The sequence below is a fragment of the Lacerta agilis genome, chromosome 8, assembly GCF_009819535.1.
Source record: "Lacerta agilis isolate rLacAgi1 chromosome 8, rLacAgi1.pri, whole genome shotgun sequence".
Taxonomy (NCBI): Eukaryota; Metazoa; Chordata; class Lepidosauria; order Squamata; family Lacertidae; genus Lacerta; species Lacerta agilis.
Genome location: NC_046319.1, coordinates 49,225,776 through 49,253,472, shown reverse-complemented (window position 1 = coordinate 49,253,472; position 27,697 = coordinate 49,225,776). Strand labels below are relative to the sequence as shown.

The following is a 27,697-nucleotide window of genomic DNA, read 5'->3' as shown; positions in this document are numbered from 1 at the left end:
TTTCTTGTCGTTTTGATTTCTGAGCTTTCCAGTTAGTTTCGCATTTCAGCATAGTCCATTAACTTGGTCTGCCAATTATTTAGGTTTTTGGAAAGTCTTAAATATGTGTAGTTGTGTGAGGTACTTTAAAGTATTAATTTACATTTTGGTATTTTGTGTAAAATTACCTTTTTATAAACCAGGAGCGGCAAGTGGCTCCCCCAAAGGGGTTTTGTTTCCACTCAAGACCTCCAATATTTTAGGCCTTTAAAAAAACAACCAACCAACTGCTTCCATGCAGGAATGGCAAAAAAATTGTGGCCATCAAGCCATCCCTCTCCCAAATTTCATCTATTTTAAAAAATAAAATAAAAATTCTGACTGCTCCCACGGGGAGTGGGCTTTCTCCTGACAGAATTCCCTCCCTTAAGATAGTCATGTCTGTAAAAATGCTGCACAATGACCTACAGCTGGCACAAGGTAAGAAAATATTATGACAGCCCATTTTGAAAACTATTGGGGTGCATCAAATGTTAAGTCCTGGGCTGCTAACAAATCCCGTGCAAAATTAAAAACGGCGAAACAGAAGAGTGCAGTGCACTGGATACAACTCCCACCAAGTCAGACACTCTCTCATAGGGGTATCACCTCCTAACTTACAGCCCAAAGTAGCAGTTGTGAAAATAAATGGTGGGAAGAGGAGGGACAGGCACGCTGCGCTAAGCAACTCTGAGGAAAAGTGAAATACAAACATGACAAAGAACAAACTCACCTGCTTTGCGTTTTTGATCTAAAGGAGTTTTGGAGACTTATACCATTTTTGGATTATTTTTAAGGTCTAGCGGGCTATGCAACGTCCAGCATCAGAGGTCAACACAGAACCCAGCAGCTTGTCACAAGCTATGGGACAAAGCACACAGCGTACCTGACAACACAAGATGGGAGACAGGCTGTCCAGTTCATCCACCAGCACCAAGTTCTTGAGAGGCCGAGGCTGGAAAAAGAATGTGTCTCCTTCCTCCAAGGGCATGGCAGAGGAGAACTCTGGCTCCTCATCATCATCCCCCAGATGAGCAATCTGATAGAGGTAGCTGTAAAGAGAAGAGGGAGGCTCTAGAAGGGCCACTTCTGATGAAACGGGACCGTTTCCTCCCCACCCCAGGCTTTGCTATTTCAATTATGTCCAAGATGTAGGGCTGCTTGCTGAAGAAAACACTTTGAGCGAGGACAAAGGAGAGCAGCTGAGGGGCCAAGTTTAAGACACATCTTCACATCCTTATTTGTCTATCTCAGGGGTTGTCAACCTGGTCCCTACCGCCCACCAGTGGGCATTTCAGGATTCTAGGTGGGCGGTAGGGGGTTCTACGGCACAAGCTGAATCCTCCTTCCATCGAGCACTGGTGGGTGGTGAGGAAATTTTACCATCAAGAAAGATGCATTAGTGGGCGGTAGGTATAAAAAGGTTGACTACCCCTGGTCTATCTGTAGAAAGGGAAAACAATACGATATGCTCTCTGCCCCAGATCCTTTCTCTCTTCCTGTGAATGAAATGTCACACCAAGAGCTATATGTGTATAGACATGTTTGGGCCTCACTGGATAAACAAATCCAAAATTTTATCCCAACATAATAACCCACAACACCCATGTTTGCTGTAAGATTCTGAAAAAAGGACATTTACACACTCCTTGCTGAAATTTTGGCAAGATGAAGCCAACCAGGCAGGGTCTGAGATTCTGCCACAACTTGAACAATTTACAGATTTGGAGAAGGAAAGGTAGCCAGAACTGCATGTGTGCTTTGCAGAACATCAACAGCAGTACCAAGCATAAAAATTCAGCAACCCTTCAGAAAGAAGTAGGAGATTTTACTTACTGGTTTCCAAACTCAGAAGCCACAAAGAGGAACCCAGTTTTCAGCACACACATGGCAGCAGCGACAGGAACTGTATCAAAGTACTTGAGTCGAATTTCTGTTACCTGAAACCACCATAAATGAGTTACTGCTTGATCTGGATGTGAAAGTTCACACATCACCCATTCTCCCTTCCTCCCCCTCACACACAAGCAAACATTCTCTCCCCCCCCCCCCTCTCTCACACACACAAGCAAACATTCATGAGCGCAGAGGGAGACGTACCATGTCTTCATCAGTCTCCAAGGTGATTTTGAAGATGTCACCCTGCTCAGTCTGAGCCAAGAAGAAGAACATAGACTTGGTCTTGTGTGTAGCAGAGCAGACAAAAATCATGCCTCTTTCAGGGTCATCCAAGTCATTCTGCCAGAAGGAACAGCAAGTCAAACTCAAAGGCAGAAGCTGCCCTAATGGAATCACAGCTAGAAATCACCTTTGTTAATGGCTTCCCCCCTACTGCAGATATCACCCCTCTTTATAGCAGGTTTGCCAGGCTCCCTAACTGCTTCCTTCCATTCTGGGAGAGTTCTTCTCCTGCTAGTCTTCCTTCCTGGGCCCTTCTGGGATGCTGCTTCCGACCCCTCTATCAAGCCACTTCCCTCACTTCTTTCGCTGGGCCTTGCAGGAGCTATAAACCTCACCAACCCTGGTCCCCAGCTCTCCCTCCCCCCTCCCCCTCCCCCACCCACACCCTCACCATCAAATATCAATTTCCAACATGATCTATTTATTAAATTAATTATATCCCCCAACTCTTGCCAAAGCACCTCAAGATACCTTACAAGTAAACATTAAAACATAACTACCAACAAAAAGAACAGAGAAAGCAATGGCTTGCAGAACAAAAACATGAACCTTAAACCTGCAGCTCAAGGGTCTCAAACACCGTCTGAAAGAGGACAATTTGTAGTTGCTGCCTGAAGGCTAAAGCAACAAGAGACTGTACCCCAACTCCACCAGACGGGAGGGACAGCCCTCTCTCAATGATGTCTTTGACTGTCTAATATAGATTTGCAATTTAAAAAAACTCTAGACAGTGTCTTCTGTGTTCTGCACAGCACCAAGTGCGTAATCACCAACAATGCTTGATCAGAAAGAAATGCCGTCTCCACAATAAGCATCAGAGAAGAGACATCAACTCATCACATCAAGCCACAACAGCGTTTTCACTTTCAGTTTACAATTAGCAATACTTCCATACTTAAGTAATAATTTCTATCATAATAGTTTCAGGTACCAGGAAATTAATATTTTTGTGGCTCATCCGATAATGAGCCACTCTACACCACATAGCTCAGGCTGAAGACTATGCACCCCTGCCCTCAACTGACCTGCCTCCATCACCAGCTGCCACTACTGCTAGCCATCCAACTGGGTCCTTCCTCCCATAAAGCAAGGATGGCCCAGATGCTCTCCTTGGTGCCTATCTCATGCCTTGCTCAGAATAAGGCACAGTGGGCAAGATCACCCTGCAAAGTGCATGCATTGTTGCCATTTTGCTGTGATGAAAGCAAATACTGTTTAAGAGTATTTTCCACAGTTATAACAAAGTGGTGATGGAGTATGCACTTTCTGGAGCAACCTCATCCACAATTATTGCAGAGTCTACCAGTACAGCTGCTGGAGATGGCAATGGTGGCCTGCCTGTCTAGCTCAGGCAGCACAGTCCCTTGTGGACTCTTCAGATATATTGTTACATAGATTCAAATTCCTAATGGTCCCTAAAAGTCTTAGCAAGATAGCGAGCATTGAGAGGATTTTGTGAATTTTGCAAAATCCTAAGTCAACCTTTTGCTGCCAGCTCTTACTAGCTGATACGGAAAAGGAGTTAACAAGTAAGGTGTTGCATGGGAAGACCCACTCCCCACTCCATGGAAGCCCAAGTTCACTAAGGACCTCAATGAAGTCTACACATCTTTGTTAATAATGCATTCATCTTCATACAAATGCTGCATTTTCCGGCCAAATCTGAAAGGTGAACCATTTTTTCAGCTGCCCAGAGAATGCTACTGGGATATTCCTTTAGGGTGAAAAAAGCTACAAGAGCCTTACCCTTCTCCTGGGAATGGGACATCGGATATCTGGTTGGTCACCAAAGTTTTTGTAGGTGATGTAGTTTTCAGAACAAATCAGCACTCCACTGGGACCATCAGAACCTCCAGGGACTGACGAATAAAAGAAACATGTTGTAAGAAGCTGAAGAAGAGCAGCTGCATCTATACCTGTAGCTTCATCTGGTTCTTGTGGAACTGGTTTACCCAAGGTACACTTGAGAACAAACTCCTCAAGTTTGTCACCATTTTCAGGCTGAAGAGGGTTCTGTATTCAAGCAAAGGAAGTGAAAGCAAGGAGGGACTTGCAAATATCCGGTGTTTCTTTCAACAGCTTGACCCAACTGATTGGCAGGCCAGCTCTACTACTCTGGCTCCCCTCTGCCAATCCTGCCCTGTCCAGTATTGACCTGGCTGCCAGACTACTTGGTAGTAATGTATTTGTGTTTGAATGTCTGCTGCAATAAGAAAATATCATGGCTTGGGCTAAAGTGCAGACAATCATCATGGTAGCTAAGAAAAGCACAGGAGCAAGAGGGTTACATATGGTGAGCTTTCATGAATCGGATGGTTTCTGCCTACTAAGTAACAGGGGTCTCCACTTTTTAACCTACTTCAGGTTTCCAATGTAGAGCATGCAGTGGAAATACTTGTTGCACTTTTGTAAAGCATGGCACAAAAGCAACCATCAAGGATATGTAATTGTCATTCATCAAGTATAGCTTGAGCCTACAGAAAATGTGCATTTGTCTCAAGCAGTTCTCTTTCTGTTATCTTAGGATAATGCCTTTTCCCTAAAAGGACTGGAAATGGTAGCAGTACCTGTAATAAGGAAGTTGCCATGTTCTTCCAAGGGTTCACTGTATTTCCTGACAACATGGTTCAAACCCAGATCTAACTCATAAAATGTCAAGGTTTGCTGGGTGTTGGCTGCAGCTTCTCCTGTGGGGTCATTGTCAGCTTCCTGTGGAAAACAAGACATGTACAAACAATAAATTAGTGTCATACTCTGCCTCGTAAGAGAACATACAGTTGCATGCATTTTTAATGTAAGCTGTCCTCGAAATTTCAACTGAAGAATACTATATAAATGTTCATAATAATAAAGTGAAAAATTTAAGAGTACTGTAATAAAGCAGACTGAAAAGGTTTGCCTGCACTGTAAGTGAAGGTCCCGAAAGACAAAACTGCCATGAATAAAAAAAAATTAATATCCAATAGTTCAGAAACCGATTATTCAGTCTGCCACCTGCCTGTTTATCTGGTGCAGCAACTGACCCTATTGCCACAAAAATCAATGGAACGTAATATATAAGAGTTACTTATAAAAATTAAAATTATGTTTTGTTCTTTGTAAAACACCCTGTGACCATTTTGGTGAAGGGCAGTACAGAGACCTCGAATATAAACTTATAATCAAACTAACCAATAAAAACACCCCAAAGCACTTCAAGAGACATCCATGCAACTCCTGTCTTAACAGTGCCTGTCCCACATGTATCCAGAGTTGACATAACTTAAATAACAAACACACATTCTCCACCTGCCTTCCCAATTCCTCTACTGTTTCCTTGTGTCTGTTTTAGAATGGAAATCTCTTAGGGTACAGGAATATATCATACTGATGCATAAATGACACTAAATACACAACAAATAGTAATACTGTTGTTGTTATTAATATGCCACTAAGAACAAACTACTAATACAAATTCAGGTGAGGTGCCCTCTGATCTTAGGCTGTGTTCTCTCTAAGCCCAAAGTCAATGACTTGTGCACCTTTGGAGAGCACTTGCTCTCTGCAATCACTTGCTTGCCCACCAAGGCCTGTTTCCCTCCTTGCCCTTCTGATCTGTTTATGTACTTGGTCATGTGACTTGCCTAACTCTGATAGTGGGGACCTAACCCATGGTTGTACTGGAGGCCTCCTCCACGCCATCCCGAGAAATCTCTATTTTGCTGTATTATGGAGAATACGATGAAAGACAGCCTATTTATAAGGAGGGCATACTAAGCATATTGGAGAACTTGAAGATGGATGGTCGACTTTGTTGACAAAGCAGTCAACAAGGTGTTAGTTGCATTTTTTTTAAAGAGACACACAAACAGTTGAGCAGGGAAAAGTCACCAGAGAGACAAATTCCTCAATACCTCATAATCCATTTCCAGACAGGCAAACATGGGATTTTCAAACCCCACATCTACTCCTACTACATGGTAAACCAAGGTGTTGGCTTTATGCGCTTCTAATGGGGAAGAAATTGTGAGTCGGGCTGCAGCATCCCTGTTCAGAATGTACACTAGCTTCTGCTTCTCAATGGCACCTACGAAGAGATAGACAGAGAGAACATTAGGAATACAGAAGCAGAAGATGTCTGCACTTTAATGCTTAAGGTGCCCAATCCCTACTCTTGCATAAGCAGGCCTTGCAGTCCATTCAAAACAGAGCAGTTTTCCCCTGCTACTTTCTTGTTGGAAGAACCAGTAGTTGCATTCAGATGTAACACTAAACCAGTTTAACATTAGAAGTTGAACCACAGCAGGACTTGGGTTTCACACACCCATCCTCTTCCAGACTACAAGTGCCATAACTGCCACTGTCATAGTGCAGCCCCATATAAAGGAAAGGTGGCATTAAGGTAGCTGCATATGCTCTTATAACCATGGCAATGGAGGCTCACCTGAAGACAACATTTTACTCATCACAGGATGGTAAACAATTAGAAAACCATGTTCAACATTCAATGTTTTAAAGATCCACTTTAGCTACTAAGATTTGTATCAAACCTCAAAATTACATTTCAGCTTTAAAAAATGGCATGATGCATGCAAAAGAAAATGGGCATTTATGATGAGAACCTGATCAGAATTGGATCCAAATGTCTCCATGTCTTATGTCAGAGAAGAGACATGAATTCCTAATCATCACTTCAGGGAAGAGAAAACTGGCTGCACCAGATATATAGGGCTCAAATGCTTTTCTTCAAACTGACACCCACAGAAGGCTCTACTTACACCCCATTAAGCAAACTTAGCTCTGTTTCTAGTTCAGTTTTCTGCAGTCATACACATAACCACATCAAGTACCAAATGGGTAGCAGGGAAGTATTTTGAATTATACTACATTCCAACAAATTCTTCTTAACATGGAATCACCCTGATTGGCTGAGAGTAAATCTAGCTGGAGTGGCTAAGAGTATAAACTGGGAATCCCTGGTCTAAATATCAACTCAACCACAAACTCACTTAGATGGCCTAAGGAAACTCACAACTTCTCAGTTCCCATTTGCAACACAGATCTAGTTGCACTGGGATCGCCACTAAAAGCACTTTTGATTGGAGCAGTTTCAAAACCTAAACCAAGGATAGAAAAACCAACCAGTTTCTTATCCAAATCATTTCTCCCATTCAGTTATTCAACAGTATTACACAGCTACCACTGAAAACAACCATCCCAACTTACTGATCATGACAGCTCGCCCCTTAGGATCCACAGCCAAATACTGTCCAGGAACAATTCTGCGACAGCCACTCTTGCCAAAGGTTTCCTGGTGAATCTTCTCAAACACATTTTTTGAGGGCTGATATTCCAAGATAACAATGCGACCTGAATCACTGCCCACCACAATGTAGTCTTTGGTTCCACCAGTTAATCTGAAGGCCATGAGAGAGCGAATGATTCCAAAGACTTCCACTGTCAGCAAAGTATGAACTTTTCCTGTGTTTGGATCAGGACGAAGCAACTCCAAGATTTTGCCTCTAGAAACAACAATTTCTTGTTGTTTGGTACCTAAAAAGAAAAGAAAAACCTGATCATCAGCCAAAGAGGAAGGTGGCCAAAGCATCAGCACTTTTCTATCAAACCTCCCATTGCTGCTTACAAGTTCAAAAGTGCCTTGTAGATTTGTTTCCCCTGAGTTGTGACCACTTTTTACAGAGAGAACACATAAGTAGTTGTTCCGAAATGGTGATGCAGACGCAGAAATCAGAATACCAAATCTTGAATCAGAATTGGAGGTGAACAGACAAGTTGCTTACTTTTCAAAAGCATATTGCTCTGCTATCCATATACATGATGTGTGGCCACTTAACCCTGCCCTTCCCTGCCTGTTGATAAGCCACTCACTAAGCCAAGGAGAAAAGTGAATGTTGCAAACCTACCGGTAACCACTGCCTGATGTCTGAAGCGGTTCAGAAAATTTAGTTTATTTGGCCCAGAAAAATATGACAAAGTTCAGATCCCATATTCTACAAGAATCCTGAAATAGTATCTCTGCCATTCTGAACAAAATTGCAGGTACACAACTTAAGCAGAAATACATGCTATGTCTAATATCAGACTTTGCTTTCACCTTTCATCAAAGCTTTCAGTCAGAACTGAGTACCTGAAAAGTTGCCATGGATGGCATAACTGATCCCGGTGGCTCGCTGCAGAGTTAGGTTATAAAGGAACATGGTGCCGATTGATATCACTTCACCTCAGTTCACCTGCTGAGAAAAGGAACACCAAGCAGTTAATACACTATGTGTGCTTTTTTAAACTTGTTCAATTCTGACCACACTTTAACATAAATGCCAGTTGGAGGAGAAAACTTGAATGTTAAACCCATTTGAGAGATGGTTCATATGAACACTTCACAGACTGAAAAACCTCAACGAGCTGGTTTTTCCTTCCTAACTTTTCACAAAGCAAAATGCTCTTATGAAGGAACCAAGTGTTAAAACTGAAAGTAAGGGCACCCTGAAAATATTTGTTTCCTAATTTTAATGATGAATAAAATGATGAATTGCAGCTTCACTGGAGGGGATACAAACACTATTTACAATTTGTTACTTAATAAATTCACATATTACAAAGGAGCAGACATTCCCAGAGTAGCAGCCATTAAATTTGCTGCAGCTAAAACAACTAAGTATCTTGTGGCATGTTAAAGACTAAAACATTTTTATGAGATAAGATTTTATGGACTAAAGTCCAGCTCACCAAACAGTTATTTTAAAAAGTATTAGACAACTTAAAAGATGTATGGCACGATCAGGGAGAACAATTTTAACAGGCCTTATTTCTGAGTAGACATGCACAGGACTGCACGGCTGCATGAATCCTGACCACATTCACTTTCGAGTACACGTGTAGTAGGGATGGGCGGAGAGAAAGAAGTCTCTTACAAAAGAGCAGCACCGTCCTCTCCACGTTCACTCAAACGTAAGTGCCACCGAGCTCAATGAAACTTCCACCACCACAATAAACCTGCCTTGGTATTGCAAGTTATGTAGGTTAAAACAATGGAGGGTCGGACTTAAACCCTGCACGAAAAACTCCCTCGTGGTTTGCGAAAAAGCAGCGCGCGTCCTACCGCTGCTGCTAGGCGCCCCCTCCCCTCAGTGGGCAAATTGAAAATGCGGCCGAGATTGTCCAGAGAAGTGTAAAAAGCGCGGTGCCCTAACCGCCTGCTTGTCCAGAGCTCTTTCCCGCCCGCACCGGCGTCGCCCAGCAACGGTTCACTCAAGGGCCTCGGTAACACCGCGCGTGTGGCAGCCTACAAATACGCCATGTCCTCCTCCCGCCGGGGATTAGAGAAGTTGCAGCCTAATTCTGAAAGGGATCTGGCAGCGTTTACCGCAAGAGCAGCGCGGATGGCGGCGGATCCTGCCGCTGCTTCACTTCCTCCACAGCCCGCAGTCAAGCACCGCCATTGCCCCAGCGGCCTCCCGCGCTCCTTGGGTCCTTCCACGTAAGTAGCGCGGAACTGAGCGATTGGGCTGGCCACGCCATGCCAGAAGCAATCCCCGCGCGGCTTGAACTGTTCCACTTCACCCGTTTTAGCCTGGAGTTGTTGTTTTGCTCTGGAAGTAATCTCACCATTTTATTCTGCAACAGAAACGCCGCTGCTCCTGGTTGTTCCTCCCAGAGACACAGGCAATAGCTTAGGCACCTATATTAATGTTCCCGGATGTGACGATTTGTCTGCGATAGTCTATTTTGCGTAGACGTATACACGGACGCCGGAAGGCGGATTCACTTTTGGACGCTGTGCTTTCCCCACTTTCTCTAGGGGCTTCACTGTATTTTTCTGTCCATTCTCCTGCCAGGCTTTGTCTGCCTGTGCTCCGTTGCCTCGCGGGTTTTATTCTCCGCTTGTATTCTTTTAGAAGACATCTGAAGGCAGCCCTGTATCGGGAAGTTTTTAATGTTAGGTGTTTGACTATGTTTTTATATATATGCTGTAAGCCGCCCAGAGTGGCTGGGGAAACCCAGCCAGATGGGCGGGGCATAAATAATAAAATTATGTTGAAATGTTTGGGCTGAAATGGACTGAGCCGGTGCGGTGTCCTGGTGACCGTGTTAGACCAGGACTTGGGAGGTCTCGGGCATGTCCCCGTCTCTCACACCCCGGTCTTCCTCGCAGGGGTTTTGAGGGGATAAAGCGGCCCCCGTGGAGCATGGAGACTACGTACAGCACCTTAAGCCCCTTGGAGGAAAGGCGATGAGAGACAAAGTGAAATGAAGTAAAACAGGCGTTGCAGCCATCAAGAGCCAGTGAAGACCGCGGGAGACACTGCTTCAACGCCCCCGCTCAGCCTTGGAAGTCAGAGGCTGACCTTTGGCTAATCGCTGCCTCTCGGCTTGTAGGCCTACCTCTCAGGGTGGTTGTGAGAATAAAAAGTGGGGGGAGAGCCGTGAGCTTCCTGGGCGAAAGAGGGCGCAAAAATCTAATTACAGATCAGTAACAAAAGCCGCCATCCCGCGGCTTCTGTGGTCCGTTTACGCTTAGAGGGGGGTTACCATAAAAAAGCGTCCTCAGGAGCCCGGAAGCGCCATTTCCTGGCTAATCGAGCGCGACTCTACAATTTTCTTATCTCTAGAACGACGTGGGGCCAAAATGGCGGCGTCGGCGGCCGGTTCAGGCCTGAGGGGAGGGAGCGATGGCGGCGGCTCCGGACCTTCTGTTTCCTCATCCTCCTCACTGTCCATGGAGCAAATCCGGGCGCTCACTGACCTGCCGGAGCTGGAGGCCGCCTACAGCCGCCTGTGCGGGGAGGAGGTGCGGCTTGGATTATATTCTCCCCCTCCCCTCCCAGTCCCCGTAATACCGGATCAAGCAGCCTCTGTATCCCTTACCGCCCCTTCGAGCCTCGCTCCTGTCTAGGGTGCCCCCTCGCCCCCAGGAGTTAGGAACTGGGAAGCGAGCGGCGGGCAAGGCTCCCTTTCCCCCAGAATAAAGCCCCCTCTTCCCGCGGCACAGTTAAAACTGTGGAACTCTCTTCCGCAGGAGGCAGAGGTGGGCACTAAATTGGAGGGCATCAAAAGAAGATTGGGCAAATTCATGGAGGAGGAGGTTTTCAGTGGATATTACCCAGAGTGGCTATGTGCTGCTTCCATGGTCAGAGGCAGTGATGTTTCTGAATAGTAGTAGTTTCTGGAATTACAAGGGGGAGAGTTGCTGTCGCACCCATATCCTGTTTGTGGGTTTCCCTTTGGGGCATCTGGTTGGCCATGGTGAGGAAAGGATGCTGGAATCTGTGGGGTGCCTTTGGCCTGAGCCATCAAACCCCTCTTAGGTTCTCCTTCCTTCAAGATGGGAGACCAGCTTTCGCCAACTTGTTGCCCACCAGATGTGGTCAAATGATGTCGGAGCTGCATGGTTGGGGGGGGTTAAATAGATGCTCATGACTCTCCCTCACAAAAGTTAAAACAAGGTAAAATGATAAAAACCTAAAATGTCATATCATAGGGCCACAAATATTCCACAGATAAAATTCCTGGGTGCATCTGAGCAAGTGTCCGCTTCGGTTTCTGGATAGATGTAACAACCGTCAGTACTCTAGTCCTAAACCTTTTGTGGCCTGGGGCACATTTGGGAATCTAATAAACTGTTGTGGGCACTGCAAAGACCCAAAAACTAGTGATACACAGAATACCTTGTCCAAGTAAACTATAGGGAAAACACTATCATAAGCAAGTCAAACGGGAGGCAACCTCCCCCAAAACAAGCAAAAGAGGTATTGGCAAACCTACCAAAACAAACAGCCAAAAGGTATGCAACCTCAAACGCAGGCAATCCAAACACCCCCACAAAAAAGGCAAAACAGCCCCACTAAGCCTGCTGCTGCCGCCACCACCCACTCAAATACTGGCAAAACATAACCCACTCAACATAAAAGCCAGTAAAATAACATATATATATATAAAACAGCCAGGAACACACCCATATCACTCTCTTCTTCAAAAGTTAAAGGTAGTAACAGGATCCTGCCTTTTTCTTCCCTGAGAACGCGGCAAGACAAAGAAAGGCATGAGCCTCCAGCTGCCCCACCTTCCTTTCCTTTCCTAAGAGGAATTTCTCTGGGCCAAGAAAGGGAAGAGGGTACGGCACATGAATGCCTGCAGTTTGCTTGGCAAAACCACAGTGTTAAGCATGCATGGGCAGGTACAGTTGGCCTCAGAGTGCACCACAGGGAGTGGCCATGGGCATTGTGTTGCAGACCCCAAATCCAGCATAATGTGGATTGTCCCATACGATTGGGTACAATCAGAGCTAGTGATGTGCAACAAATATTGGTCATGTGTGCAAAGGTCCTGAACCCAAGGAGACAAAAAAGCCTTGATGGATCATTCCAGGGCAGTATCTGCCTCTGGAAGCTCAGGAGTAGGATATGATAGTGATGGATATCCCATTTATCTAGTAACGGACTCCATTGTTGTTTGAGAGGAAGCACACCCTCTTTCATGGAAAGGATAAACTGATGCAGAATAGAGCACGTGATGTGCCCAACCCCTATTAGCAACCGTTTGCTTGGATCCCTGATCTGATGTCACATTGAGTTCTTAAGTCATGCCATTACCATTGATCTTGAAAGGGACAAGCTGCAAATTGGGCATTGATTATGCCTGCAGCATTATATTTCTGTTTTTCAGAAAGCCGTGGAAGAAGAGTTGGAGATGCTTCTGGAACAGCAGAGCTCCATGGAGAGCAAGATGGCTACCCTTCATCGCATGGGGTGAGTAGCAGTCGTAGTACTGTATGTGCAGTGCTGCATCGTTGCCAGAACAAATAGAGCCAGATGAAGGTCAGGCTGATTGTCATTACCCTTGTGGGTGCTGCTTTTTCCAAAATAGACACCCTACCTTCCCTTATTTCTTTGTTTTCAGTCCTAACCTGCAGCTCATTGAAGGCGATGCAAAGCAGCTAGCTGGGATGATCACTTTCACCTGCAATCTGGCTGAGAATGTCAGCAGCAAAGTCCGACAGCTCGACCTTGCCAAGGTAACTAGATAAATCCATACTGAGCTTTGAGTCCAATTGGGTTGCCATGGCATGGGTCGGTGCTGTGTGTGATTGTTGACATTTAAGGAGGAATTTGTCTTTCCCTCCCCCATCACTGGTCCTTTCATACCTGTACAGTAATAATAATAATAATAATAATAATAATAATAATAATAATAATAATATTGTAGGGGTATTGTATTGTTTTGGTTTGTTATCATGGTATGTATTTTTGTGTTTTATATTGTGAACCACCCCATGATCTTCATAAGTAGGGCAGTATAGAAATTCAATAAATAATAAGAATATAAGGCTGTCCCCTTCCACTCATCTGTTTTTGACATGTGGTGTTTATTTGAGTTGTCAAGGGTTGCAGAAATGTTTTATAAAAAATGTCCAGTAGCACCTTAGAGACCAACTAAGTTTGTTCTGAGTATAAGCTATCATGTATATGCAGACTTCTTCAGATAAAATGCATGCACACGAAAGCTTATACCCAGAACAAACTTAGTTGGTCTCCAAGGTGCTACTGGACTCCCCCCCCCCAACTGTGTCAGACCAACGCAGCTACCTACCTGAATCTAGAAACGTTTCAGATGCACTTGTTTCAAATACGGCCCACACATTCTCTATTTACATGGGCATATCCCTTCACATGCATAATCAAGAGACATGTTGGAATATTTTAACCTGGAGTTAAAGTGGGCCATGATCACAGAAAGGGGGAAGAGTGAAGCGATAACAGGCCAAGGTCTAAGGTATTCAAATATATTAATTACTACAGGGATAGGCAAGGGAAAGCTGCATTGTAGGCATGCTGGAACAAAAATGTCATTGCTTGGCATCTGAAAACTGTTAGGAAGGTAGCCCATCTCATCTCCCAGGGCATGGAATGCCACACACACAGTGCCATGACAATGGTTGTCCCCCGCATTCCCACCAGGCACCCTTTTGGTGCTGATAGAGCCTTCCCTGTGTAGATGGGCAGGATCCTTGTGGGAAGAGATGGTCTGCCTCCAAGCTGTTTAGGACTTTAGAAGAAGTCATTGGAAGCCATGACACCTGATATAGCAATAGCAAGCTGCAAAAAAAGCTTGCCCCTTTCAAAACTCAAGCTGAGGGTTCTAAACGTTTTCCAAAGACATCCTGATGCAGCGCGTGCTGCTTGGCCCAGCCTTGATGAGATGAATGTGTGTGATCGTGGCCAGGCTAGTTGCATCCTGGAGAACTCTTCCCTGCTGTGCTGGATCTTGTCATATCTTGAATACATGCTCACAGCGCAGCAATCTGGCTGGTGGGATTAGCGCGGAGCACCCACAGCTGGGAAATCATCATATGTCGCTTCCTCAGCTGTTGTGGTCTCCATTAGCCTCTTCTGCTTCTGCCTTGCCAATTTTGGAGGGGAATTAATTGGGGCCCTTGTTGGCAGAATCGCCTCTATCAAGCCATCCAGAGAGCAGATGACATTCTGGACTTGAAATTCTGCATGGATGGAGTCCAGACAGCCCTGAGGAATGAAGATTATGAACAGGCCGCTGCACATATTCATCGCTACCTTTCTTTGGACAAATCTGTCATTGAGCTCAGCAGGCAGGGCCAGGAAGGTATTCATTATGTTTATTGGATTATTTAATTGTATCTAGGTAGATTCTAATATATTAACAACAGCCCAAAAGGCACCCGGTTGTTGTAAAGTACATTAAGTGTTATTTGGTTTTACAGAATACACCCAGAAGTCATCCTTCAGTTCTGTGTTTCTGTGATGATTTCTGTTGTTTCTAGTAAAAATGAGCAAACGCCAACTTTGTCACTACGAACAAATGCTGCCTAAACCTCTACTACTTTCATTCCTCTTTTTTATTTCACATATTTATAACACCCTAGCACTTCACACAAGGGTCCCAGAGCAGGGCATGTTTTAAAAACACAATAAACAGTATATAAATACAGAACCATCATAAATCCTAATTAAAAGTCAGATTAAATGGCAACTGTGATGAAATAAAAAGATAACCAGCAGAAGCAAATCACAGTGCCCTTCCAAGGTCTGAACAAAAAGGAGCATTTTTTAAAGTGATAATATTGATGTGTGACCCACCTCTGAGGGGAGCCATTGCAGAGAAATGATACTGAGAACTCCTTTCTGGGCAGGCAGCATAATTGAAGCCAACTTGAAGCTTCTGCAGGAGGCAGAGCAGCGCCTGAAGGTGATTGTGACTGAGAAATTTGACATTGCCACAAAACAGGAAGACCTGCCCCAAGTGGAGCGCTTTTTCAAGATATTTCCTCTGCTGGGCTTGCATGAAGAAGGACTAAGTAAATTCTCCGAGTACCTGTGCAAACAGGTAAGAGTATCTTGAGAGCTGCTGCTCATTTGCAGTCAAGATGCATTCCGAACTTCTTGGGGTTGAGCCATTGCTCCTGTTCTAGTGGGTCTGTCTTATAGAAACTGGGACTTTTTAGTTTAGAAAAAAGATGGGTAAGGAGGGAACACAGTAGATGTGTGTGCAGTTACAAGCAGCCTCATATCCATCACGTAACACATAATTCAACTATGGAACTATCTGCAACAGGTTAAAGTGATGGCCACTGCTGTAAAGATTTGATTGATTGATTGATTGATTGATTGACTGATTGATTAACAAAATCTTAATTTTAAAAAGGCTCCTCCAGGAGGATTGTCCTTGCATGAGTTTTGATTGAGGCTGTGGGATAACATAGGCTAAAGGTCTCCATTCTTTTCAGGTTGCAAATAAAGCGGAGGAGAACCTGCAGTTGGTGATGAAGACAGACATGAGTGACCGTAGAGCTGCAGCTATCTTTGCAGACACGCTGACCCTACTTTTTGAAGGTAACCCCCTGCCGCCATTGAGAATACCTTAGAATATCTGCCTTATGCTAAGTCAAACCATTGGTCTATCATCTAATTCAATACTGTACTGCCTATACTGACTGCCAGGGACTTGTCATTATTTCAGTTGGGGTGTGTTCCCAGACCTACTAGGAGATGCCATTAAGGACTGACTCTGGGAGCATCTGCATGCCAAGCAGATGCTCTACCACTGAGCTGTAGCCCTTCCCCATATTACTAGAAACAGGATGCTGTCTTGACAGCATTGCACAAGCAGTGAAGTGTTGGAGGATAGTCTTGGACTTCTGTTTGGAATGATCCTTTTGTCCTCACAGGATGGGGTGGCAGCTTTTTCTGGAGCACTGTACCACAGTCTCATATCACCTGTTTCTTCTTCTTCTAGGGATTGCCCGTATTGTGGAGACCCACCAGCCCATTGTGGAGACCTACTATGGACCAGGCAGGCTTTATACACTGATTAAGCACCTACAGACAGAATGTGATCGACAGGTAGAAAAGGTTGTGGACAAGTTTATCCAGCAGAGATCCTATCACAGACAGGTGAGAGACTTGCCAGTGTGGCCTGAGGAAGACATGGAGGAACCCACTTTGAGCCAGTTCCATGAGGCTTCTCTTGAATTTGCTGGTGCAAGAGAGCCCTTTATACGGCTTGTAACAATGGGGACAGCACATGCAGACTTCACGTTGTGGGCTGCTGCTGGGGTCACTTTTGTTCTCTTACTGGTGGTGGCATGCCAGTGCAGAAGGCTAGTCTCTTGGCTGGTTAGGGAACTCAAATGCTCTAATTACTAGTGGCCCCAGTGACTCACCCACACACCCCATCCTGCCTGCTGTATACCTTCAATCCCTGTTGGTTCAACTTTTACAACATCCCAGTGATGGCTGTCACTGCTTCTGTCCCGTCTGCAAAATAGGGCAGAGTTTGGCCACCCAGTACACCCAGGCCGATATGCCTAAAGGGTTTTGAGGTTCCATACAGAAAAGTGCCCCCAAATGTCTGCAGCTCTCTGCAGCCACAGCCCACACTCCCCCCTCCCCTCCCCTCTCACTCAAGGCATGTCAGAGGGTGAGTGACTTTTCCTGTTGTCCCTAAATTATTAACTCTGCAATGTGCCATGTACACCAATGGGTAACGATGCTACCCATTGCCTTCCAACTCTCCTGTGTGTCAGTTTAGCTGGCTTGTCCAAGGCCACCCAATGAGCTTCAGGGCCCAGCAAATAAATGAGTTTGCACGCTGTCTCTGTTTCTCTCTCTCTTTCTGCTGAGTCATGCTCTAAGGCTTGGTGGCAATTTCCCTGTAGACTCCTGTTGTCCAACATAGCAAATACTTCTGGGGTTTGCTTATTAGTGTGTTTTTTTTTCTTTTCTTTTTAATGCTTCTTTCAAAAGCTTCTGTTAACATCCTTCTGTTTCTGATCTCTCTCTAACCCCTATGTAAATTCCCTTTGGGTGTGGAATGAAGACGTCATCCTTAGCTCTCCTTCCCTTTACCTGTTGCCTTATTACTGCTCCAGCAGGAGGAGACTGGTAATTTAGGAGTCAACAAGCAGAAAAGAGGTTTCTAACAGCCCTCTATTTCTTACGCTTGCAGTTTCAGCATGTTCAGAACAGCATGATGAGGAGTTCAGTTGCGGAAAAGATTGAGCCAAGGTAGGCTGGCCAAAATCTTCCCCCTTTCCTTTCTGTTTTTCAGCCACAACTCTTTTCATTGTGGGAAATTGTGGTTTGACCTGGCACTTAAATGTCCAAGGGTATCCTGGAAAGGACCAGGCCCAGTCTTACGAAACTAGTGTGTTCTCCCTCTGTGATGCCATCCAGTGTGCTCTCCTTTGGGCCAGACATCTGTCCACTAGGAGGCAGAGGCTCTTTCATAGATTAGGGGGAATCACCTGCTTTCTCCCCTGGCCTGTCTCACAATGGAAGACTGCACAAGATGGAATTGTGTTGTACAGTATTTGTGTGTTTGATGGAACCATTTGCATCAGAGATAGATCATATAAACTGCAAATTGGAATGGAAAAGGGGGAAGAGTGGATTACAGTAGGTAAGAATGTAAAGTGGTGAGGATGAGCAGGCCAGGGACTTATGAGGTGACTTACACCCTGGAGCAAATGATTATGACAACCACCACTTGGTTGCTAATGCTTTCTCAGGAAGGTACTCAAGAGAGTTGTGGCAGTTGCTGGCTCTGTTGAAGACTGGCCCTTAACAACCCAGTTCCAATCTAGGTTCAGGCCTGGCTGGTATTACATTTCTCTGCTTGAGTTGTTTGATCAGCTGGGTGAATTTGTAGGATTGAAGGCAATTTGCAGCTGCCAGAGGTTTGCATCTCTCTCTGGAAAGGGAGAGAGAGAGAGTGTGTGTGTACATGCACCTGTTTAAAACCCACTCTCCAGAGCTGCTGTGGCAAGTTTTACCTACTTTATGAGTTTGTCTCTGGTCATTGCTAAGCTCAAGTTTTAGCCACCCAGCTGATGACTACGCTGAGGTTTCTGGGGATTCTTGTTCCTGCCAAATCCAAATGCCCAGTTATTAACCAATTTCTTGCAGGAACAGCAAGGCCTCCCCTGAAGCTTGTTCCTCTGCTATGAAGAACAGGTTTTCACAGCACTGGTAAACAAAAACCACAAATCATTGGCATGACAGGAAATGGCAAAGCCAGCCTTATGGTCACAGACTGGCTCATTGCACTATATTTCTACATCTGCAAACGTTTGTTTGTTGACTGGAAGCATTGTTTTACATGCAGCAATTTCAGGATTCCAACATGAGCTTGCTGGCTGTCCAGAGTTGTCCTGAGGGCTTTGTTCTACCACCTCATCTTTTTGTGAAATGCCTGCTTTCTCAGTGGTTCTGCTATTGACTGTCACTTTTCTTCTCACAGGGAACTTGACCCCATTTTAACAGAGGTTACCTTGATGAATGCACGGAGTGAGCTGTATCTGAGATTCATTAGAAGGCGCATCATCTCCGACTTTGAGGTGGGAGATTCCATGGCTTCAGAGGATGTGAAGCAAGGTGAAAACCTCAAATACTCCTTGCACAAAACCAAATCTGAGGTGCTTTTTGACTTGTGGCTGGTTTGGCTCACCAGATGAACTTGTGTAAGGGGCAGGATTTCACAACAGAAATAATAAGTTAAGAAGTTATGCTGCATTACTAACTCCACTTACTGGGAGTAAGCCCCATTGAATTCAGTTGGACTTGCTTCTGAGTAGGTATGGTTAGGATTGCACTATTAGTATTCTGGCCATGCTTTGTAGGCTGTGGATCAGGCAGCATTTCCCAAGAGTCACGTGCCAATGTGGGTAGGGTTGGGACTGCAGTGGGCAGAGTAACAGACATGACTCTCACCTTTGTACAGCTGGCTGAATTCCAGCCATGCAACAGACAACACAAGGTTTCTCCAGGCACACACTCAGACATAACAGTCTCCAACTTCCATCCAGGCAGGCAAGAGGCATTAACACTTTAGGAGGGTACAGAGCAAGACTAAGGAATTGCTCAGCCCACCCACCCCCTCGCCTCTGCATCTTCAGTCCTGCCTATAAGGTTTTGTTTCCTTGTCCTGTGGTTACCTTGTGTGTGCATCGTTCCCCTGCTCGTTTTCCTCCTAAATAAGCTGTGGATTGCAAGACGAGGTGGATAACTTACCAGGGGTGGGGAATGTTGTGTGCAGGAAATTGCAGTTGCTCAGAAGGAGCTGGACTGGTGTCCTGTTACTGCAGCCCATGGCCTGCTTCTCTGTTTGTACTCCACAGAGCATCAGAAGTGCCTGGACAAGCTGCTGAAACACTGCTTACTGAGCTGTGCCATGCAGGAGCTGATTGGCTACTATATTACCATGGAGGAGTATTTCATGAGGGAGACTGTCAACAAGGTAGGGGAAGCTGCCCTCCTTTTCAGGATGGAGGGATATCGAGTTGAATCTTAGGGTACTGAGTGCATCATAGTGGATTGAGGCCCTTCTGATTGACTGGGCTCTGAAAATTCCTGTGGGGATTTCTGAATTGTCTATAGTGTGAGCACCAGAAAAGACTGTTACAGTTTTGAGACGCCTTTGAAATTCTCTTCATAGATTAAAAAAAATATCCTCTATTCTTCAGGCACAGCAAATTACATGAATTCTGGAAGGCCCATGTCTGGAGAGTGCAGCTGCCTGCCTGAGCAGTTCATGATCAGCTGGCTTTGCAGGTCGTGAAGAGTCTTGCTGGCCCTCCTTACTTGTCTTGCTCTAAGTGACTTACAAAAGGTTGAACGACATAACATATCAGGCAATACATTTCAGTAAAACCATTCTGCTAACCTATAATCAAGTCCAGCAGAAAAACCAAGAACATCAGCAGGAAGAGCATGCATTCAAATAGGTGTCATACTAGGTCATATGCCTGGTAGAAGAGACAGACCTCACTGGGTATAGGCTCCCACAGACTGGGAACCAGAGCCATGCTCTCTCTTGTTCCTTCTCTCTGAATCTCCCTCAAAGAGTGTACCCAGAGAATGGCTCATGTGAAGATCAGTGACTCCAGGGAGGTCCTGAATCATAAAGGGCTTTATAGGTGAAAACAGGCGCTTTGAATTGGGCCAGGAAACATGCAGGTAGCCAGTATAGCTGCACCAATATAGGTGTTCTGTGGAAGTCAATGATGTGTGTCGATTTCTTTGCCAGGCTGTTGCTATGGACACATGTGAGAAGGGTCAGCTGACCTCCAGTATGGTGGATGATGTCTTCTATATCGTGAAGAAGTGCATTGGGCGGGCTCTTTCCAGCTCCAGCATCGACTGCCTCTGTGCTATGATCAACCACTCCATTACGGAGCTGGAGTCAGACTTCAGGTGTGTGGTGTGGAGTTTTTTGGCCCTCCTAGGCTGTGGTGGACCAGGCAGTTCACCTAATGCAGCCCTTATGGTTATAGATTTTCAGCACATAGGTTTTTCGCCTCCTTGGTCTCCACCAGATGGCGCCATGAGCTTCAGGTTCCTACCTGCCTTGTAGATATATGCTCCAAGCTTCTTAAGCTTTTGTCTCCACCTTTGAAAGGGTAGTCAACTTCCAGCCTCTTTTCTGTGAAAGGCTTCAAGAGGAGCAGCAGAGAGGAGCAGGCTAGCCTCTTCTTTGAGCAGAGAGTGAAATTATGAATTTGACACAAGGGTCCCATCATGTCAAGTTCCACAATGGCAAATGTTACATGCAAAATTCCTTGGCTTCTTCATACTTCAGCCTTCCAGGTTCCTGGCCATTTTTGTGCACAAGAAGGGCTGTGACTTTAGGGGCACTTCATTGGCATGCAGTGAACAGATGCTCTGGGGATGGGTGGCCAAGTGCCTCAAGAATATTCCTGGGCAAGAGAGCAGAATATTTATTATCTGAGCCCTTTTTGGGGACTGTTTATGTCACTTCCATGTGCTGATGAGCAGCTGAAATAGACGCTGGTTCTAAATAAAGGTTGTGAGTAGGAGGGTGGCAGGCAATGATTGGAAGAATTTGGGAGGAAGGAAAGGCTTGGAGGAGTCCACTGCCTTTGTCCCCTTTGCCCAGCGTGGTATGACAGTGACTTGGAAGCGGTCAGATCTCACAGGATGTCTTGGCAACTTCCATCTCCTCTCTTGCCCTTTCCAGGGAAGTCTTGTGCAACAAACTCAAGATGGGTTTCCCAGCCACCACATTCCAGGACTTCCAGAGAGGTGTGACCAGCGCAGTGAGCATCATGCACAGCAGCCTTCAGCAGGGCAAGTTTGACACCAAAGGCATTGAAAGTACAGATGAGGCCAAGCAGTCATTTCTGGTGGGTGTGCCGCTTTAAACACCTGTAATACAGGTGGGAGACATAGGGAAGGAATGGGAGCAAGCATTGTGATCTTTTCTGTAAACTGCCCTGAGACCTCTGGGTATAGGGCAGTATATAAATTCTAATATAATAATTATAGGCATTAATCTGTAAGATTAAGCCATGGTGTCAGAGCAGTGTAACGGTGAGAAAGGATGGATGTCACCAAGTAGAAAGCAGTGTGATGGGCTCCGAGAATGAATGTCAAGTATAATAAAAGCTTTGTATTTGCAATGAAGAGAATTGTACTTACATCCAGGTGAATGGGACGGAGAGGAAGTGGTGAGGTCAGTCACAGTGTTCTGTATTCTCTATCCAGAGGGAGGGAGGGAGGCAGCCAAACAGGTGGGTTGTCTTAACCCACTACCCAAGCAAGCAGTGGCAAGTCTCGAGAGCATCTGGCTATGTCCTTCATGCCCAATCCTAATTGTGCCCATAGCAAGGATCTTCCAGGAGTAGCAAATTTCACAAGATTCTGATCCCCCTTTCCTCTCTGCCCCCTCCCATTCTTTAGGTGACATTAAACAATGTGGAGATCTGCAGTGAAAACATCATGACACTAAAGAAGACCCTGGAGGTACTGTCAGCAGACCTTCCACCACTGATTACCAAGAAAGGTCTTGAGGGCATCTTTCTCTTATCTGTTGTTAGCGTTATTAATCTGCACTCTTTACTCTTGGGAGGTTGCCTGTTGGCCTGACTCAAATCTGCAGTTGGGAGCTTTTATCGAGATTGATTCATTTTCTTAAACTTTTTAACTGGCTCATCCCAGCAGTTTGGGGTGGGTAAACACACTTAAATCACAGACTAATAAAACCTCAGTGAGATGTCTGTTAAAATAAGCTACTGGGTTTAAACTGCCCACTGCCTGCTTATCCCTAGCTGTGAGGGTTTGCGTGGCGTGAAGAGGTAGAGGCTGTCAGTGAAGTCCTCTCCCACCTCAGCTCTTGCCTCTTTTTCCTTCGCCCTTTAAAATGTTACCCTTTGCATACTGTGTTGAGCCCACAAAACAGTGGGTTGTGGCAAAGAGTCTTCCCACCTATTTCTAAGGCCAGCCCCCTCCCCCAAGTGTTTTGGTTTTTTTCCAGCAGAAAAATGGGCAGAAGGGTCACTTTCTGCTTCCTGGATCAGGATTGCTACCAGAAAGTGATGAAGGGCAGGGGTAGTCGCTGGAACAGTTGTGGCCTGGACTATACTCCCACTTCTTTTCCTCCAGAGGGTTAGTGAGCAGAGGATTCTTCTGTGTTTATTTACACTAATGCATGAGCCCACTGTTTCCCGCTTGCCAGTCTAGCTTCAAAGGCCATTTCTTTAACTTCTCTTTATGTTCTCTCTCACAATCACCAGTCTTGTTTCTAATTTGCTCCTGGTAACAAACAAGGCTCTTCCTGTGCCTCAGGTTCTTTTGTGCTTTCACACAGAGTGACTGTGCCAAGCTGCTTAGCCAGGGGTTTGGGGGTGAACAAGCACAACCCAAGATTGACAGCTGTCTTTCAGACATGGCTGCCATGTCCAACAAGTTTCGAGATCTGCTGCAGGTAAGCTTTCCAATGTTTGAACATGGCCTCTTAGCTCCGTTCAGCAGACAAATCCCAAGGACTGTCTTACAAAACTGTCCAGCGATGGTTTGCTCAGCAGGCTGCCTCTGATTTCCAGAAATCAACAAGCTTGGGCCCTGCATGAGGCATTAAGCCTCTGAGGCATGAGAACCTTCACTGTAAAGGGAGAGACATCTTATCTGGAATCCAGAATAGGGGCTGTGGTAGGGAAGCCTTTTGTGGGACTGCCTGGGGCAGCACCTACCTAGAGCAATGTAAGGCCAGGCCAGTACCTGACAGGTTGCTGTGACACCCCTTCCCATCCTTAAGCACCCGTGTCTTGTCTCTAGGGCTTCCCAGGACTTTGCCACTTCAAATTGCAGGTGGCCATGCCGTGGCTCCATGGTTGAGAGGCAATCCCTTCCTCCACTGCAGGAGTCACTCAGACTCAGGCATATATACGTGCGGCCGTAAGCCTGCTACCCAATGTTGTCAGACTCCTTGGTTGCTGCAACTGCAATTAATCTCCCTCTGTCTTTTGGAGGCAGAGGAGTCCTGGGTTTCATTTGCACCTTTGTCAGGAGCTGCTCTCCTGAGCAAAGTTGGTACACGTAGGCCAGCAGTGGCTAAGAACAGCTCTCTGGTACCTGGTTGTTTTTTTTTAATATGTTGGTATATTGACAGTAGTTTTCTCTTTTTCTCCACCTGCTTCCCCACAGGAAGGGTTGAATGAGCTCACTAACTCAGCTATCAAGCCACAGGTGAAACCTTGGATCAACCTCTTCCTGTCAGTCTCCCATAACATTGAAGAGGTGAGTCCTAGTGCCTGCTCATTTGAACTGCTCAGATGGTAGAGAGAAGGGGCTGTTGGAATGAACTCCTCCTACTTTCCAGCAGAGAGATACACCCAAAACAGCAAGCTAGAGAATGGCTGGGCCAAAACTGACTGGCACAGCTCTCTTTTATGCTGCTGGTAGTTCTAAGTACTCTTGTGGGTTTTAAAGAAAATAACCTTCAATGTTATTTTTACTATATCTTGCACAATCTCAAGCAGGATATTTATTTGAAAAATCCATTGGGGGGGGGGTTTCCTCAAGCCTTCAGAAGCAACACCCTCTTAAAAGGAAGTGAAGAATTGCATGTGACACTGCATGGAAACATGCCAGATGCTGATGAAGATGCTTTGGTTAACAATGCCAGGGCAGTTGAAGGGGATCCTGTGAGCCTCTAGCTACAAGGAGGTTGGAAGAATAAATGCCCACCTGTGACTCGGGGGTTTGAATATCTTCCTGCCCTTTTCACATTTGAATATATATCTTACAATATTGCTTGAACACCTGTTTGGGCATATGGATATCTTGCGTTAATGTATATGTTTAAATTAAATTTGATAGGTTATTCTTATCCTTTTTGATGGATTATTCTTGTTAATGGAAACTAATATGGGTTTCCCTCCTTTTTTTTCCTTTGGTATATTTGCAATAAAAAAAGCTTTAAAAAAATTCATGGGCTTGTGCTGGAATGATGGGAGACCCAATCTGTATCCTCTTCCCATTGTAGGAAGAGTTCAATGACTATGAGGCCAATGACCCCTGGGTCCAGCAATTCATCCTCAATCTGGAGCAGCAGATGGCAGAGTTCAAGGTGTGTTTGGGGCCCTGAGCAGGCGTTACATGCTCTTTTGTAACCCAGCTTGCCTGTGGCCCTGACGACACATCACAGGCAAGTGGATGTACCACCACAGAGGGGGCCATTAGTGCCCACCTCAACTGTTCCCTCTCACTTGTTTTCCAGTAACATTGCCCTGTGAGATGCAGCCCTTGTTTTCTGTCTGCAGGCAGGATTGTCACCAGTGATCTACGACAGCCTGACCAGCCTGATGACCACCCTCATTGCTGTTGAACTGGAGAAGGTTGTTCTCAAGTCTACTTTCAGTAGGGTAAGGAGAGACCTTAAGCAGGAAGGGCCAAAGAGCAAACAGGCTGACTGCTCCCTTCTTGCCACTCCTCAGAATTCTTGTCCCGTTGCTCTTCTCTCGGTGGAGCTGGGTTTCTCACAGTGAGAAGCACTTGCTGCAGGCAGCAGCTTCAGTCTGAGCAGCTGAATCTTGTAAGCAAAGCAAATGCTGACAAGAGACATGGCAATGTGAATCTAAACTATTGCAGATTCCTGGAGAGAAGATTGCATCTGCTTTGCTTCTCTTCTCTTCTGGTCCTGCTGCTGTGGATTAAGCCATGGTTTGAGGTATATTCTATGGCTTGACCTTCACCATAGCCCAGAGCAGCAGAATCAGAAGAGGAGCAAAGCAGCTGTCCCCTTCTTTCTGGGACCCTGCCCATTTATACTGCACCAAGCCATGCCTCATCTGGTCTTTATTGGTGTTGTTTATTTTCACTTTGGTTTGGCTTTATTACCTGAGACTGAATGTTCCCCATCACCCTCTGGCACATCTCTCAGTGTGGCAACTCCTGACCTCTTGCTCTGCTTTGGCTTCTTCAGCTGGGTGGGCTGCAGTTTGACAAAGAGCTGCGCTCCCTTATTGCCTACCTCACCACAGTGACCACCTGGACCATCCGTGACAAGTTTGCCCGGCTCTCCCAGATGGCAACCATCCTCAACTTGGAAAGGGTGAGCAGGCTTTTGCTCTCTTTGGGAACTGGGAGTGGGGAAGGAGCAGGAAGCAATGACAAGATATGTTATGTTCCAGGGTGGGCTCTGACCTGTTTGCTCCACTCACCACAACCCACCAGCTCTCCTTGGATTTGCTGTGTTCTTGAGTCAGGAACAGATTAATTGTTATTAATGTTTCCAGCTGGCAGCAAGACAGTGCAGTAGAGAGCAAGTCACAGGCTTTGCTTTCTCACTCTAGCAGCATCCCATCCTCACAGGGCTGTGGAGAGCACAGGCATATGAAAGCCCTGGAGGCTACTGCTGCTGCTTCCACCCAGCTTTATAGAAAGGGGTCCAAGATGCCTGGCCACGCTCCCAGCATGCAAAACAGGATCTTTGAACAAGTGCAGAATGTCTCTCCCCTCCCCCACTGGGTAAAGGGCAATCAGCAGCAAGAGAGCAAGGCATGCAGAGCAGATGCACAGACAGGAGCAGAGGGCTGGATGGCTGACTCACTTGACTTGCTTAGTCCCACCTTTAGAAGTTCAGAAAACTCTGATGACTAGAGCAAATATAGCATAGACTAAAAATAGTATGCCTCGGCCTCTTCTGTTCAGGTGCTGGTGTTGGGCCTTGCAGCTGGAATCTTCCCACATCACATGCTGGCTAGAGAGGAGAGCACTTGTGGGACCATGTTGGGTACATGCTTTTATTCCTCCACATAGAGCTTAGCATCCAGCCCAGCAACATATCAGTCCCGCTGCTGAGGACAGGCACAGCTATTGTGTTCCAAGCTGCCTACCTGCTTTTTGGATGGACTGTCACTCTGTTCTTCTGCCTGGTGAATCACTTTGCTTTCCCTCTTCCATTCAGGTAGCAGAGATTTTGGATTACTGGGGGCCAAACTCAGGCCCACTGACATGGCGCTTAACCCCCGCTGAGGTCCGTCAAGTGCTGGCCCTCCGGATGGATTTTCGCAGTGAAGACATCAAGCGACTTCGCCTCTAGCTGTCTTTGCAACAACCTACTCCTGCTAGTGGAGATCACTGGTGCCCTCTCCTAAGAAGGCTTTGCTATGTTATTAAGACTGGAGGGAAATGCAAGTCCCTTTCTCAGTGGGATCTCTGAAGCTGAAAAAACAACCACCTCGGTATACGTTGGGTAAACTTTAAAACCTTAGTTCCTCCTTCAGAGATTTCCCTCTTGTTTTCTGCGAGTTGGTACAGCTCGCCTGTTTCTACATCTTTATCATAATGCACAAACATTTCTACACAAATTCAAGTTAAATAGCAACTGAAATTGCGAGGCAATTATTGTAAATTTTGGGCTCACCTGTTAGTTGACCTGTGGTCTTAGCCCCACTTGTTAAATCATAGGAACAAGATGGTGCTTTGGGGGATGTAGACATGTTTTCTATGCCAGTAGATTCTGCATTCTGTCCTTGGTGTCTCCAGTGAAAAGGCTCTTTGGAAGCAGAGACAGTTAAGATGCCTGACTATGACCCTGGATAGCTGCCTCCAGTCGACAGTGCTGAGCTCCACCAGTCAATGGTCTGAATTCATTTAAGATCCCTTAATGTGTTCATCATATGCTGTGCGGAGGGTAGATCAATTTAAATAAAGGAGATTTACATCAG

At 45.7% G+C, this 27,697-nt stretch overlaps 2 protein-coding genes and 1 non-coding gene across 8 annotated transcripts in view; 1 reads left to right on the top strand and 2 right to left on the bottom strand.

Annotated features, from left to right (window-relative positions):
• SF3B3 (splicing factor 3b subunit 3) overlaps positions 1-9,691 on the bottom strand; it is a 32,677-nt gene extending 22,986 nt beyond the window's left edge. The window contains exons 1-9 of one of the 4 annotated variants that reach the window (XM_033157312.1): positions 9,563-9,691; positions 8,327-8,432; positions 7,405-7,731; positions 6,093-6,265; positions 4,767-4,908; positions 3,946-4,058; positions 2,119-2,256; positions 1,855-1,958; positions 905-1,070 (exon numbers count right to left, since the gene is read on the bottom strand). In XM_033157312.1, coding sequence (XP_033013203.1) covers positions 905-1,070; positions 1,855-1,958; positions 2,119-2,256; positions 3,946-4,058; positions 4,767-4,908; positions 6,093-6,265; positions 7,405-7,731; positions 8,327-8,396 — 1,233 coding nt within the window. In that variant the 5' untranslated portion in view covers positions 8,397-8,432; positions 9,563-9,691. The other 3 variants (XM_033157313.1, XM_033157315.1, XM_033157316.1) reach the window with 3 other exon arrangements.
• LOC117052553 lies at positions 6,797-6,879 on the bottom strand. The gene has a single exon (XR_004427292.1). It is a non-coding gene; the product is annotated as a small nucleolar RNA SNORD111 (small nucleolar RNA).
• COG4 (component of oligomeric golgi complex 4) lies at positions 9,656-27,696 on the top strand. 3 transcript variants are annotated; one of them, XM_033157322.1, is made up of 19 exons: positions 9,656-9,676; positions 12,862-12,944; positions 13,096-13,210; positions 14,640-14,814; positions 15,362-15,555; positions 15,956-16,061; positions 16,465-16,622; positions 17,677-17,735; positions 18,970-19,103; positions 19,847-19,965; positions 20,755-20,921; positions 21,706-21,871; positions 22,428-22,490; positions 23,335-23,451; positions 24,171-24,263; positions 25,012-25,095; positions 25,289-25,390; positions 25,951-26,079; positions 26,935-27,696. In XM_033157322.1, exons 2-19 carry the CDS (start codon positions 12,886-12,888, stop codon positions 27,067-27,069), a joined length of 2,175 nt encoding a protein of 724 aa, XP_033013213.1. In that variant the 5' UTR covers positions 9,656-9,676; positions 12,862-12,885; the 3' UTR covers positions 27,070-27,696. The 3 variants fall into 3 exon arrangements, with proteins under 3 accessions (XP_033013213.1, XP_033013212.1, XP_033013214.1); XM_033157321.1 differs by lacking the exon at positions 9,656-9,676 and adding an exon at positions 10,803-10,987; XM_033157323.1 differs by lacking the exons at positions 9,656-9,676; positions 25,951-26,079; positions 26,935-27,696 and adding an exon at positions 10,803-10,987 and having other exon boundaries at positions 25,246-25,360.
• The last annotated feature ends 1 nt before the right edge of the window (position 27,697 follows it).

What these genes read in the sequence shown, in the direction of transcription:
- COG4 (XM_033157321.1), top strand. Translation starts at nt 10,826, where the DNA reads ATGGCGGCGTCGGCGGCCGGTTCAGGCCTGAGGGGAGGGAGCGATGGC. An exon ending in GCCGCCTGTGCGGGGAGGAG is followed by an intron (nt 10,988 to 12,861) that starts GTGCGGCTTGGA and finishes TCTGTTTTTCAG; the next exon opens with AAAGCCGTGGAAGAAGAGTT. An exon ending in AGCAGATGGCAGAGTTCAAG is followed by an intron (nt 25,096 to 25,288) that starts GTGTGTTTGGGG and finishes TTCTGTCTGCAG; the next exon opens with GCAGGATTGTCACCAGTGAT.